The 15,565-nt window shown below is 36.6% G+C and overlaps 1 protein-coding gene across 2 annotated transcripts; it reads right to left on the bottom strand.

Moving 5' to 3' along the window:
• Positions 1-349: 349 nt before the first annotated feature.
• Positions 350-15,103, bottom strand: LOC141829739 (cold-responsive protein kinase 1-like). 2 transcript variants are annotated; one of them, XM_074717264.1, is made up of 9 exons: positions 14,916-15,103; positions 14,582-14,705; positions 4,162-4,218; positions 3,305-3,422; positions 3,052-3,158; positions 2,761-2,971; positions 2,447-2,684; positions 1,805-1,955; positions 350-1,099 (listed from the first exon to the last, which is right to left on the bottom strand). In XM_074717264.1, the coding sequence occupies exons 4-9, from the start codon at positions 3,372-3,374 to the stop codon at positions 722-724; spliced, it is 1,155 nt and encodes a 384-aa protein (XP_074573365.1). In that variant the 5' UTR covers positions 3,375-3,422; positions 4,162-4,218; positions 14,582-14,705; positions 14,916-15,103; the 3' UTR covers positions 350-721. The 2 variants fall into 2 exon arrangements, with proteins under 2 accessions (XP_074573365.1, XP_074573363.1); XM_074717262.1 differs by lacking the exon at positions 4,162-4,218.
• Between the last annotated feature and the right edge of the window lie 462 nt (positions 15,104-15,565).

Below are 15,565 nucleotides of genomic sequence, written 5' to 3'. Positions count from 1 at the left end.
GGTCACAGAGTCAGAATCAGGGAGCCAAACTAAAGTTGATAGATCTAGCCTATGATTTGTTAGAGATTAACACGACAAAGATTATTGGGGACTTCTAGTGCCAAAGACGAGCAACAGATGCTATCACTCTATGCCATTCAATGAATTATTGTATACAAGTTTATCATAAAGGCAGAAGCAAGGAAGTAGTTGGCCAAATCAACCATTGAAGGCAGAGACCAAGGAGTTGATGGAAGAAATAGAGGCAAGTTAAGAAATATCACACACTAAGCAGCAACAATTTGCCCATCCATCCGTTTAAGATAAACAGTGATCATTGGACTTGCTAACAAATTAAACTAAAAGCTTCGAAAAACTTCTTTTGCTCAAGCAAATACCCAGATCTACATTGCCAGGTGCCAAATGAATATATACACAACACATATACAAAATGGCAATGTGCAAAATTTAGCTATACACGAACTAATATACCTTAAAGTGAACACTTTATGGAATGAACCTCAATCAGATATTCCTGTAAAAGTTGTTGAAATATGAGTGGTATTTTCTGAGGACAATGGTGAAGTATCAGGACCAGAGTCAAGGCACGACGATACTTGGATGGGAAATTGAGTGTTGTTCGCCCTCTTCTGGCTTGTCACAGGAAGATTAAGGAAGTCACTGATCAGACCAGGCTTTGTGATTTTTAGTGAGTCCATATTGATCTCAGAAGTCAGCAACCTCAATCAGATATTCCTGTAAAGCTTGTTGAAATATGGGTGGTATTTTCTGAGGACAATGGTGAAGTATCAGGACCAGAGTCAAGACACGACGATAGTTGGAAGGGAGCTTGAGTGTTGTTCGCCCTCTTCTGGCTTTTGACACGAAGATCAAGGAAGTCACTAATCAGACCAGGCTTTGTGATTTTTAGTGAGTCCATATTGATCTCAGAAGTCAGCAACCTCACCACAGTGGACATTGAAGGGCGCAGCTTCGCGACATCTTGTGTACAGAGAAGCCCAATCTTCAAGAATTTGCATGCTTGTTTCACATCTAGATCATCAGCTAAGTAAGTGTCAATGATGCTTTCAAGCTCACCACGCTCATATAAGGTCCATGTCTGCAATCATGAGAAATCTGACTAATCAATAATCAAATACCGAAGTTCCATGTGCAACTGAATGTTTGATCATAATAATAATAAAACCATTGGCATGCATATATATAAAAGAAAAATCTATAATAACAGGAAGAACCTTGGTTTTTTGGTGAACTAGATCATGGAGTTTCATCAACAGGTAATATTATTTTAATATATGATGAAGGCGCAAATTGAAGATATCCCACCTGGATGCAAGAATACTAACTACTTATTATTGCTTAAATCACCCCAAGACAATATAAATTTCCTATAATTGTTGTCCATTCTTGCATGCTTACTAGGAGTAGGTTTTCTTTGCAACAACAACAACAACAACTAAGTCTTATCACACTAAATGGGATCAACTATGTAGATCCTCCTATGCCATTGGACTTTATGCCCTAGGATTTGGTTTTCTTTGAGATTTAATAATTTTGAAATACAAAAGACATAATGACAGGTGTCGCCATCTATGCAAGATTATGAATCTTTGAGTTTGATGTCAACATTGACCATATTCATCTTATGGACATTTGTTTTACATACTATAGTTATCCTATCCTAGTTTAGTAGACTCGTTATGAAACATTCAAAGGAGACATGATTGATAACTGAATAATTTCTACTATAAAATAGATATCTCATCATTCATAAAAAAAAATATACTGAAGCATGCTTATTTACCCGCTCAAGTAGAAATTGGTCTCCAGAGGGCAACCTTGTATTTGAGTTACTCCTACCACTAACTATTTCCAGTAGCAGCACACCATAGCTGTACACATCTGACTTCCTTGTCACTTGCCCTCTTATTGCATATTCAGGAGCTAAGTAACCACTGAAAAAAATGAAAATTGAACAAATTAAAAAGAAAAGTAACAAGGTGGTAAACAAATTGGATGGAGTGCAACTGCATCATAAGTTTCTATGATCACATAAACCCCTTATGTAGTAGAGGATAGGTCGGTCCGCTTGAGGAGAGCCTTTTCTATAATCATACGTGAATGATGTTATGCATGATTCACAAGTTCTATAAAATCCCATGGAATAAAATAAGTGATGTGGCATGATTCAATGTTATGTTTATTCCACTCCCTTATTTATAGTATATAAATGCATTCATTACAATCCCGATCCATAATACTATCGGAGTGAAATAGGGGATCTAAGGAAAAACCGAGGCTAGACTTTATTAGTAACGAGTAAATACTAGGATGCAACTTTATTCTTTCTAATAGAATGCAAAGTTAACATTGCAAAAGAGGGCGCTCGTTAAATTCACTAAGAAATAAAACCATAAAAATGTAGGAAGTAAAAAAATGGAATTACATTGTTCCAGTGACTCGAGTGGTAACATGAGTTGTATTTGGTGGAAGAAGCTTTGCTAAACCAAAATCAGAGATCTTAGGTGTAAGATCCTCATCAAGAAGAATATTGCTTGCTTTGATGTCTCTATGTATTGTAGGAGGGTGTACTTCTTCGTGTAGAAATGCCAATCCACGAGCAACACCAACACAAATTTTCACTCTAGTTCTCCAATTGAATTGGATATTACTATACCCAGAACCTGTGAGTAAGAGTTTTCATTAATACGGAAGAAGCAAGTCATCATGTTTCAATGGACCGGTATGAAATTGAATTACCAAGAAGGGTTTGTGCAAGGCTATTATTCTCAAGAAAAGGGTAAACAAGTATTCTATGATTTCCTTCAATGCAGCAACCATACAGACTAGCAAGATTTTCATGTGCAATATCAGAGATAACACAAAGTTCGGTCAAAAATTCCCGTGCTCCTTGTTTTGACTCAGAAGATAGCACCTTTACAGCAACCTTTTTCCCATTTTTAAGCCTTCCCTGAAAAGCAGCAAAAAAGGTAATTACTATACCTTTAATATATTAATAGAACTTATTAAGTCAATGTCCATAGAGTTTACCTTGTATACAGAGCCAAATCCCCCCTCACCAACCTTATTGACATGGCTGAAACAGTTGGTCGCATTTTTCAGCTCCTTATATGTTAATATGTGAAAATTTTTAGCTCCTGGGATATTTAGAAAAGAATATCATAATCAGATAGTCATCCAGGACAGAAGGAACTTAGTAGAATATTGTATAGGAAATTCATGAACAACAAAGGAAATATTTTGACAAAGTCAAAATTCCATTAGATCACAATCAGACACGTACTGTTATGATGTTGATTACTTTGTTGGTCAAAACAACTTATCCTTCGAGAAAAGAAAGAGAAGCAACTCATAATGATGTTCCCTATATGGTGATTAGCTCTTTATCAACACAAACTTTCCTGCAAAAAGAAATTTACAATTTCCTTTTAGATTAAATAAGGTAGGACTGCCATTTCTAGAAAACCAAGGATGAAATATATGGGCACCACAAAAAAGTTCTGACAGATAATCTAAAAAATATCAAGATTTATCAAGCTAAACTAATCAGATCTAAAATTCTAAAATAGATATAAGGGAGCAGATAGATAATAGTTCGTAATTTGACATCAATGCATTTACATGAAACGAAACTATGACTTGTCAGAGCTGTTCAACAATATATAGGTTCAAATACTCTTTTTGGTCTTGACCACAAGGTGTCCCCACACCACATTAGATATGATTACACCATATCAGACAACATGAGACTATTTCCTCTATAAGGCAGGGCTGGCAAGGTTAAATTCCTCCTAACAATACCATTATACAAAATTCAAATGCTTTGTGAAAGGATAAAGTCATTGAATGAGCTGTCGTAGTTGATTGGTATGGTGATCTGAATTCTGAACTATCTTATCAGTCTGAACAAACAAAAAGGAGATGAATAAGTTGACATATCAATGAATATATATATATATATATATATATATAGCTTCATCTTAGTTTAGGCCCACAAATTTATTAGACAATTTGTACAAAAACAAGTGCAATCACAACATGGAAAATTCAAACAATGTCAGCTATTATCTGGAGAAATGAAAAAGAGCTAAACGATAAAAGATGTAGGGAGGATGCCAAAGTTTCAGAATATGAGGTAACCTTTTTTCCAACCAATGAACAAGGGCATGCTGGCATCACTTTTGGGCATTTTGGCAACTAGTCAAAACATTTGATTAGAAGATTGCTCATACACGTAAAATGTTGGCAGAAATTATGAGTGTAGGACTCAACATGTTTATCTACAACTATACATGTACAACATAATTAAATTGTAGAACTAAATCTGACTTGAAATGGAAGGAAGTCATAAAAATAGAAATCAATGTGAATCATCAAAATTAGTTCTAATTATAAAATGGCAAACTAAATCAGATTGTAAACATTTAGTCTTTGGAAGTCTAGGTAATCAAAGTAAAATTGATCAGGAGAGATCTCATTGTTTAAATATATTAGTTTTCCATACTTCTATTGTTACACTAAATCATACTTAAAATGGAAAGCTCATCAATTAAATGGATTGTGTTGTCATCAAAGGACAAAATTTAAGTGCAAACTAAATTGGTTGCGAGCATACCATTGTTTAAATATATTAGTTTTCCATACTATCTCTGTTGTTACACTAAATCATACTTAACGTGGAAAATTCATCAATTAAATGAATTGTGTTGTCATCAAAGGAAAAAATTTAAGTCCAGGCTCCCTTCACAGAACTATCATTGAAATCGGTGCATTTGATGTTGAAGAGAAGATGCAACTGGCATTGTAGAATGGGTGCACTTGGTAGTACACCTAGTATTAAAGAACGGACACACTGAAACACCCTTCATAGAAAGCCCTATGGAGGGGACTAGCACCAAAGTTTTGTTCATCATCCAATACTACTCCCTATTTTGAAGAAACAATTAAACAACAAAGTATTCTATTTCTTAAGCTACCATGTTAACTAAATGGAGGGATAAGAACTATGTAATAATCTAAATATTTGAAACTAATACAACTTGTTAGTTGTCATTCATGTTGAAGCTATTGGCACTAGAGTGTTTGGACTCAAATTTAGATCTTGGATTGCTTTATAGCTTAGTGATGACTATCCGACTTCAAAATTTATTGGACAAAGTAATGTCTCTTAGACAGTTAGTTGATCCGAAGGATCGAGAGAAAAAACTCATCTAGAACAAGAGCATCATGAACTTGTAGAGACCTCCTAAGCATCATGATCTCAAGAAGACAAGGAGATGATCACTATGAATCTCTTAGGCGTCATAATCCATGAAGGATTGAATCTCGTCATGAAGATAAGGGTGATTCCGGAGGATCAAAGGAATTCATCGAGTTGAAGAAATATTTGGACTCTCTATATATGATGAGATTGTCCTACTATAATGCTCACAGTGGAACAACAATTGTTCCCAAGATGCAATCATCTCCTCCATAGATAGATGCAACGACCTTCTCCATGGACTACTAGCTCTCTAAATTCAATGGACCACTAAACTGTTAGCACCTTGGACGACTAAGGGAGAAGAGAATGCTCAAGAGGAGAGGAGAGGAGAGGAGAATGCTTGATTGCTTTGACTTAGATGGAATGAAATGCTAAATGTGGTTCCTTTTTATATAAATGAATGGCCTAGTTTAAACCAAGCAAAGGATTGCATTTTTATTCAAATTCAAACTTGAGGGGCTATTTTAGAAAAAATCACTTTTGTTTTTTTTTTCCTTTTTCCCTGCTGTGAATACTGAACAACGTCGAACAACACTGTTTGCTAACAATGTCATTTAGCACTGTGCTCCACATTTTGGTTTGTTAACCAAATTTGATATATGCACTCAATTTTCGCTCAAGCTTGTCTTACACAAATTAACATTTATGCACACTCAAGTTAGTGCCTCTCATTTTGGTGAACGTGGACTACATTTATTTACGAGTTTATCCCTCATTAAATTCGCAAATCGATTTGAACTACACGAACAATGTGTGCATAGTTCTCCCTATCACACAAGTAGCTCTTTCTAGATATTAAATTTTCATTCACTCAATCAAGAATTTTACACTAATTTTTCAGCGATAACTTTTGTTTTTGAACCTTCCATAATCAAGCATGATGTGAATTAGGTTAAACAATGAACTTTCATTTTGAAATGTCACCTATTGGTGTAGATCAAGAAAATCATGCTCACACAATGACATCTGGTGTATCTTGGATTTATCTATTATGCCCATTTTGTCATTAATCCAATCTTAATTTCTTAAGCATTGAAGCAGCCAAATGTGGCACTTAAATAAGTGTTTTTTATATAAGAGTATCTTGCTATACTTCCTTGTATCTCAATTGATACAAGACAAGAATCATTTAAAAGCTCAATGCTCAACCTCAACCTTTATTGAAAGTTTTTGCACCTCTTTATCCTAGGAATGCGTTTGGAGTAAGTGTTTTGTGAATTTAGTAGATTAGTTGTCCCTTTTAAAGGATAATATTGGGATTTCAAGTCATTATAGTTGGGTTATCACTACTTATATTCTATAGATGGGTTATACCAGGGATTGAAATTTCGAGCCGTATCGCGCATTATGGGTGAAATTTTCGTTCCGCCGAAGAACCGGCACTAGCACAACGGTTCCGGCTGGGAGACCAGCGACGCCTCCTGAGGCGTCACGCATCCTCAACGACGCCTTCGGAGGCGTTGCTTGGGCCTGGCGACGCCACCGAAGGCGCCGCCCGGGCCCGGCAACGCCACCGGAGGCGAGCCCGACGACGCCTCCGCGCATGGGTCACGCGTGATAGCAATCGCGATTTTTAGTTTTTTTTTGAATTTTTTTAACTTAGGATTTAATTGAGGTTTTAATAATCAATTCCTAGCTATAGTTGAGGATAATTTAAATAGACTTTATTAAAAACCATAAATTTATTTTATTATTTTTAAAAATATTTTATTTTTTATTTTTAAATATTTAAATTAAATTTTTTATTTTAATTAATATATTTTATATTTTAAAAATATCAAAACTATACCGGTACGGTACAATACGGTACCGAAACTGTATCATTCCAGTCCGGAACCGAAACCTCAGCACGACTCGATATTTTAAACCTTGGGTTATACACTTGATCTCTATGCAAACCTTTTGCAAATGAATCCACAAGATTCTTTTTTAATTTTGCATGGCAAATGGAGATCACACTACCAAGATTAATTGTTTAATAATATTATATCTTCAACATATGTATCGAAACTTACCATTGTACATACTACTCTATGTTATTCCTATGTTTACATGGCTATAACAATGTATCATAATTGCGACAGAGGCTTTATCAACATAAAATGTCTTCCATGAGGTTTTGGAGTCATTTCTCTTCTTTTCTAGCCGTGTCCAATAATATAAATCCCAATTCCATAGTGGGCTACACTATGCAAATTTGTTTTGAAATTTTCAAGGCACCACTCATCCATAGTAAATATGCACACAATTGTCTATAGTATATCATATCCAATTCGCATCACTATATCTTTCTAATATAGTTGGATACCTTGTACAATGACTCTCATTCCTACTCCACAACGTATAACTCATTATTGAATTATTCTTGAAAACTCACTATCTTTCTCCTTTTTAGATACCTCCTAGAGGTGGAGAAAACTCTTACAACAAACTTTACAATGAGAATTTAGAGGATTAGAATTAAGAGTACAAGAGATAAAGCTTAATGGATTATGCAATCTATATTTTTCCAACCTTTGGATACTCCACAATCTCAATATCTTCAACCTTCACTTACTGCTCTATCACCAATTAGTTGATTGGATCAACCATCAACCAACAATTTTACTGATTTCTTCCACTTACAATCTGTCAAGGGCTACTTTAATCAACTAACTTCACCATCAATCAATTAATCTACTATAGACCTTAGTTCATCGGACCTTTGTAGCTCCAGTGCGTAGTAGATAGACTCTAGGTCATCCTTTCTTTGCAACTCCAATATATCATATCAATCCTTCCTGCTTTCTCGTTGATTCATTAGTCGACTGGAATCTATCATCTGTTGACTAAACTCAATCAGTCGACTACCTAGTAGACTTGACTTAGAACAAGAACATTGTATTTGTGAGCCATCAAGCCTAAGTCGACTCCTTGCAACCTCCTCCGGTCAATCGGAGCACTTGTTACAATCATCCTAATGATCAAGATCGAGTCTTCACTTAAATTGAGATCTACACTCTCCCATGGATACAAATCTCTCAACTCTCATAGCACACACAAGAGTTTACCTTCTACCTATGTGGATAGTCCTATAAGATGACTTAAAATTCCTACACCTAACTCGTATAGATTTGGTATCGGCCATTTTGAATTTAGAAATTTGCCAACTATGTACAATGTATAATTCATCATCCAAACCATTCAAGATCCCTCCTATTTTCAATGTGGCCTTCATTAACGATCATCATCCTCAACTTCAAAAGTAGCATCCTCGCTCAAGAACCCACGAGACTAAGCATGGTGAGGTAGAACAACATTTTTATTCTCATGCTTGAAGTCAGCATTAAAGAATTTCTCCAATCTTTCCTTGACTAATGATGGGTTAATGAGCAAAGCCATCGCTAGCATTGAGTGGGAAATCTCATCTTAAAATTATTGTCACTAGAGTGTCTAGTCTTGAATTAGATCTTAGATCTGATTCGTGAGTTGATGACTACTTAATTTGAAATTTATCGAACAAATATAACGCCTTCAGATGATTGAGTGATCCATAGGATTGATAAAAAAAAGCTCATCTAGAATAGGGACAACCTATCTCGTAGAGTTTTCTAGTATCATGATCTTGAGAATCTTAATCATCATGAAAATAAGGGGATGATCACTATAAAGATCAATTGAGCAATATGATCCATGGTAAATTAAGTCTTATCATAAAGAAGTGGGTGATCACTAAGCTTCGGAGGGAATTTATTGGGTCGAGCTAAGAGTCAAAATCTCTTTAAGATGAAACTTGCTTACTATGGTACTCACAGTGAAACAATAATCATCTCCAAACATGCAAGGATCTCCTATGGGGAATAGGAGCACTTCAAATTCGACAAACTGTAGAACCATTTGTGCCTTGGAACTTACTAAGGGAGGCTTGGAAGAATGAAATGCTAGATGAGATTTCTTTTCATAGTGATGAATGACCAAGTTTAAGGGGCACAAAGAACAGGTTTCACTCTTTAAATTCAAATTCATACCTGAGGGATTTCTTTAGAAGAAGTGTCTTTTATTTTTTTTCCCCTTGGAATAAATAGTGTATGGTGCATTGCTATGGCGCACAGGGGGACTCCACCCTCTTTTCTTCCATTCAGACTGTGCGGTGCATTGCTATGGCACACAAGGGGGCTCCACCCTCTTTCCTTCCATTCGGACTAACCCAAACCAGGGCTTATGTATCCCAATGTAACGCCCCCCCCCCCCCCTCTTTCTTATACTAGTAGGGAGACGTTACGTACATTTAAACTTTCCTTAACTTTTACTTATTAAATAAAATAACTCCAATAACTTTTCTTTTTCTGTTTAACATGCGGAAGCAAAAGAAATAAATAACTTTTTAGACATAAAATAAATATTTATTTAATTTCTTGATCTTATTCCGCGGTTCCGTCGACACCACACATCAAACACTTTTCCAGCTACCTCCTCTTTCCTAAAACTTTTCCTTTTATTTATCTGCAATATGAGGAATGCAAACTATAAGCAACGCTTAGTAAGTACATCATCTAACTCACAAAAACATAGAAAACTTCGTAATAACTGATGCTATTATATGAAAGAAATGCTGGAAATGATGGGGGAAAAACTTATATTATATATAAGTGAAAATAAATAAACATCCTTCTTTGGGCCCAGCGAGGTATCAATGCAGACATCTCTTACATAGGCGAACCTTGTGCCTTGAATTCCTTTTCTTATGGGCGAACCTTGTGCCCAGAATTCATTATGGGCGAACCTTGTGCCCTGGATTCCTTTCCTTGTGGGCGAACCTTGTGCCCAGAATCCTTTATGTCTTGCATTTCTTATGGGCGAACCTTGTGCCCGATACCCGCCTCTTAAAAGTAAAATATCTTTCTCATACTTCTTATATCATGCAATTTAAAGAAACATTTACACATGCTTCAACAAAATCATGGATATACTTTAACAAGATCATGTTTATGGAAAAACACAAGAAATGAACGGAGCAACTAACAATTTACACACGCTATGTAAAAGAACTTTATGCATGCTTTTAATAAAATCATACTTATAGAAAGAGCAAAGAAAATAACGGAACTACTCATACTGCAGGTGAGAGATGTACTTACCTTGTCCGCTTACTAGGTTTTTAATGCTAAGGTTTGTGAAATCGGAGACCTTCTCCGAGGTGCTCTAGCGCCTTCTTCGCGTGACCTAGCAAAACCATTACTATAACTTAACTAAAAGCATTGATTTAACCTGATCAAATCACTCAACCTGGTTAATCCTATCCCAAACTAACCAAACTCATTCTAATTTAAATCTTACTTAATCAATAATTAAGATTATGAATTAGTCAATTAATCAATAGATTAAATGTTAATTAATCATATTAACTAACTTGATAATTAATTAACAACTAATTAGCTAATTAATTAATCTAATTAATCACTCAACTTAACTAAATACACAATTCATTTCCGACGAATTATTAAATTAACATCATCTAATTACTCAATCGGTTCAAGAGTTAACCTAACCCTAATTAACTCATCTTTTATGGATCCAACAACTAATCAAATTAACTAATAATCAAATCTATAATAACTTAATTAAATAAATAACTAATTAAGCAATTTCTAAATCTATACTCATTACTATTTCAATTAACTAATCCTAATCCATCACCATTAATCACTACATTAATCATCAATTATTAACAAATTTCATTAATCAAATAACCTTTAATTACTTATTTAAGCATCTGATTAACATATTAATCATCTAATTACTCAAATTATTTATCAGCTAATAATCCTAATTAAAACCCCTTACCTTTGCCTCGTCTTCTTCTTCGCGTGAACATGTCATTTGGGTTCCTCTGGAAAGATCCATTTCCATCGTTGCAATGATTGCACGATCTCCACGTCATCTTGTATCTCTGAGAACTACTAGTGCCATCGTTCCTGCATCACGTCTATGAAGAGTATAAACTCTTACCATCAGGAGGCCCACATGGATGTGGTGAAAGCCAGCCTCTCTTAGAGCCCTATGACTCTGTGTAGTCACAAGTGGTAGTTAACTTCTTCGGTCGCTTTATCAGGCAAATTTATTAGTAAAGATTCTTATTTCTAAGCATCTCAAATGAAAACTCAGACCAGTTTGAAGAATATCTTCGAATAAGATCTTCAGGCTTACCGCCTTACACACTTACTAGCCTTGAGGAAATCCGTACCAAGGATGTTTATCGGGTCTCCACCTTCTGATCTTGTGATTCTTTCTTCAGAAATGGCCTTTATTTTTCTGGAAAAGCTTTTAAATATATATGAGCATATAAGAGACTTGTATGAAATTTTTCCCTTACCTCCACCTTGAATATAGAAATTTTAGCCTGCCATAGAGCTTAGTTTTTACCAAGCTCTGATACCAAAGGGCAGCAGGGCTCGGGCCGGCGTCAGCTAAGGCAAGGCAGGCGGCAGGGCGGCGGCGTCTTCGGCAAGAGGGGGATCGCGGCCGGCGGCGGCAGTTGAGCTGGTCTTCTCGACGTGAGCCGCAATGGCCGAGCGCGACGCTCAGTTCGGCGGGGACGGAGAAAGGAAGTACACGGGGAAAACGGCTTCGGCAAAGGGGATACTGCGGCTAGGGTTTGGGATCTTGGTTTGGCGGCGTCCGGCGTCTTCTCCAGCGGCGGCGGCGAAGGGCAGAGGGTCCGGCGGTGTCGGCGAAGAACAGAGGCCGCGGAGGGTGCGGCGGAGCAGAGAGGAGGTGGCTAGGGTTTGGGATCTCGACCCCTCCCCCTTCTTATAGCCTCCTCCTCGGTCCGTTCCGCCTTCCTCGCCGGCAGAATTGGGCGGCGGCGGCGTGGTCGCGCGGACAAAGTCCGCGTGGACGTGGTCTCGCGGGCGCGGAAGGAGTCGGACGGTGTGCAGTTATAACGAGGAGTGCACAATAAACTTCCCCAATTAAATCTAAACCCACCGAACCCAATCAAAGCAATTAAACCTATTACTGTAGCCAACCGGGTTCAGACTTGGTTCGCTTGGTTCAGCCATCAAATGACCTCCGATTTGGTCAAACTTGGTCTCGTTGGATTCGTCTTTGCAAGGCGAATCTTTTTACCTATTTGATTTTTATCAAACTCCCTTCCACCATTTAACTAAAGGACCTTTATTATAATTTTAAATCTAATTAAAAATCCTAAAAATAGAGACAAATAATATGGGTGTTACAACAACAGGGTGGCAGCCCAACAATTGTTAGTGTAAGCCCTAAGAGCCAAACATGAGATGATTTAATTTAGACTTTTGTATCATATTTTAATAAAAGACAATATTTGTGATTATTATATTCACTTTATATCTGTGCAAATTTATAAATATAACCCTAAGAGCCAATCATGAGATGATTTAATTTAGACTTTTGTATCATATTTTAATAAAAGACAATATTTGTGTTTATTATATTCACTTTATATCTATATAAATTTATAAATATAATAATGCCCTAAAGTGGTAGGTTTTATTATATGGGATATCAATTATTTGAACTGATTGTGGGAGACTATAGATATATTAAAATATTATTCTTAATTATTCCTAATCAAGTATTAATATACAAGGGTAAAATTAATGCATTAAGACTAGTATATAGGTTAACTGATAATTTAATCTCACAAGTCATGGATATGAGATATCAAGTTAACATATGGGTATATATTAGAGAATATGTACTGAATGACTCATCAGGAGAATGTTTCATAGATTGTTATATGAGTGTCATAAACATTCTTGACTATTAGTATAAACAGTTCTCTGACCTGAACTCACTACGGTCCCCTACATAAGAAGTTGTGTACTTTAGTATCGACAAACATCACCTGTAACAAGGTCGATTATAAAGTCATTCACTAGGTATACAGCAAGTTATGCAGAGGAATGTAAATGATGTAGATTGAATTTGTCTCTTTCATATAACGGAAGTGATGTCTGTAGGCTCCTTGATTAAGTGGAACTACTAAAATGTATGATCATGCTCAAATAAGTCAATATGAAATATTAAATTTATTTAATTATTTCTACTTAGAGATCAAGAAACACATAGACTGATGAGAGGATGACACATTCTATGTCTCGTAAATCAATTTAGATGTAATAGACAAAAGAATTAAGTTATACAATAAAATAGTCATAGATAGGTTAGGTCGAATCTACGACATTCTCGTCACTTGGGTTGTCATGATGCACTGCTAGATGTCACTCAGTACTCGTACTTTTAAAATGAGATTTTAAAGTCACTACCTATATTACGAGAATTTATTGGGTCACACACAGAGAGCGTATCGATTTTAAAGTTTATTTTATTTTAGTACGATTAAAATAATGTGGGCCTAAGCTTGTTGGATTAATTTGTTAATCTAAATGGATCTTAAACATATTATCTTAATGAGTTAATCTGATATGATTCGAGTTTTAATAAAACCATGGTTTTAATACCCACATTTGTATTTTTGTTTACATTTTGGATATGTATGAAAGTGTCTTATTAGATAAGACTTGGAAGTTGAGTGTTTTTTTAACACAATTTTATATGATAAGATTGTGTCAGCCCTAAAAGTTAGGATTCAATCTTAATTTTAAAGAGTAGCTAGCATTACAGTGTGGGTTATGTGATATTCTAATCTTGCTCGTGAGACAGGTGATGGTTGTACTTGTGTGGATACCATAGAAGCGCGCACATATTGATCGCACTTAGATAGGCTTTACTCTCCAGATTCGCAAAGGTTTTGTGCATCAAGAGGTAATATTCTACACAAACGCTTTATTCGAATTCGCATGGATCTCTGGTGGGTTCCGTTTCCCGCTGTGTTTGTGTTTATGTTTCGCATTAGAACCTAACACAAATTGGGTTGCTTGCAGCAGTCCCAATTAGACTGACTTCAGCCCATTGGGGTGGGATTCTGTAGATTGAGCTGATATCAGCCTAATTTTAGGTCGATTGCTGCCTTCACATAAAGCTCAATTTGGCTTTCAGCCATCATTTCAATTTGTTAAAGCAAATTTTCCCTTAAAGTCTCACACAAATTAACATTTCCATGCATTCAAGTTAGCACTCTTATTTTTGCATCCCTGCACGATGTTCATTTATAAGATTGTGCATTCATCTAATCATATATCAATTTGGATTAAACTGTCAACGTGCCCGATTTCTTCATATTAATTTTCCATTCACTTGGAAAATTAGTTTTACAATAATCTACCAACAAAAATAATTTATTAATGCCCAACGACTCATATAATGGATCTTACTCACCTTATTAGTTAGAAAAACCAATTTTTCGCATCCTATTTCCAATCAAGCAAGGGAAGAATAAGACTCCTTTTCTAACAATAAATTTATGCATTGGCTTGCATCTGCGTAGGTTCAACTTTAGTATCTGAAACCCCAAAAAAATAAAAAACACTTAGTCAATCAACAACAGAAGAATCTCAAGTAAGTGCTCATTCGATAGATGATCCAGCAGCTCAAATAGTCCAAAAATAGCAAGAAAAGACAGAAATCATCCACTAGAAAACAGAAGGGAATAAGAGATACAATCTTGATCGCTCAAAGACAAAACGAAAAATGAATGAAACATACTTCTAACCTTTGATCAGAAGAGCCACGCCATAAGCGCAACGTCGAACGGCCAAGTAGCCTCTGAAAAGACCAAAAGGTGAAATAAATCAGCCGAGATCGAAGCCCAATCTGAACGCAAACAACAACATTCGCGGAGGGAAGTTGCTAGAAGATTCGCGGAGGTGCGCAGGTTAGCAGGAGGCAGAGGAGGTGACGAGGGGTGGCTCCACCGTGGCGTGGGAGAGAAAACAATAGCAGTTGTGATCAGGCAGGAAGGTGGTTTGGAGAAATTGACTTATTTAAACAAACAGCGACACAGACACTTTGGTTGCTCCGAGGCCGGGTCAGCTTCGGCAGTCGAGGTCACGCGGTTCGAATTCAATTTTGAAATCGAATCGGACGAGGCCGGGTCAGCTTCGGCAGTCGAGGTCACGCGGTTCGAATTCAATTTTGAAAGCGAACCGGACGAGGCCGGGTCAGCTTCGGCAGTCGAGGTCACGCGGTTCGAATTTAATCTTGAAAGCGAACCGGACGAGGCCGGGTCAGCTTCGGAAGTCGAGGTCACGCGGTTCGAATTTAATTTTGAAAGCGAACCGAACGAGGCCGGGTCAGCTTCGGCAGTCGATGTCACGCGGTTCGAATTTAATTTTGAAAGCGAACCGGGGCCTGGCCGCTGGC

This window comes from Curcuma longa, chromosome 1, assembly GCF_044706935.1.
Source record: "Curcuma longa cultivar G26 ecotype Majalengka, Jawa Barat chromosome 1, ITB_CL_G26_1.1, whole genome shotgun sequence".
Classification (NCBI taxonomy): domain Eukaryota; kingdom Viridiplantae; phylum Streptophyta; class Magnoliopsida; order Zingiberales; family Zingiberaceae; genus Curcuma; species Curcuma longa.
The sequence above is the reverse complement of the archived record's forward strand: the minus strand, read 5'-3'. Positions and strand labels throughout refer to the sequence as shown.

Excerpts from the sequence above, each read along its gene's own strand:
- LOC141829739 (XM_074717264.1), bottom strand. The coding sequence starts at position 3,374 with ATGAGTTGCTTCTCTTTCTTTTCTCGAAGGATAAGTTGTTTTGACCAA. Across the intron at positions 2,972-3,051 it reads GATTTGGCTCTGTATACAAG|GGAAGGCTTAAAAATGGGAA; the intron begins GTAAACTCTATG and ends GCTGCTTTTCAG. Across the intron at positions 1,100-1,804 it reads ACCAATTTCTACTTGAGCGG|ACATGGACCTTATATGAGCG; the intron begins GTAAATAAGCAT and ends TCATGATTGCAG.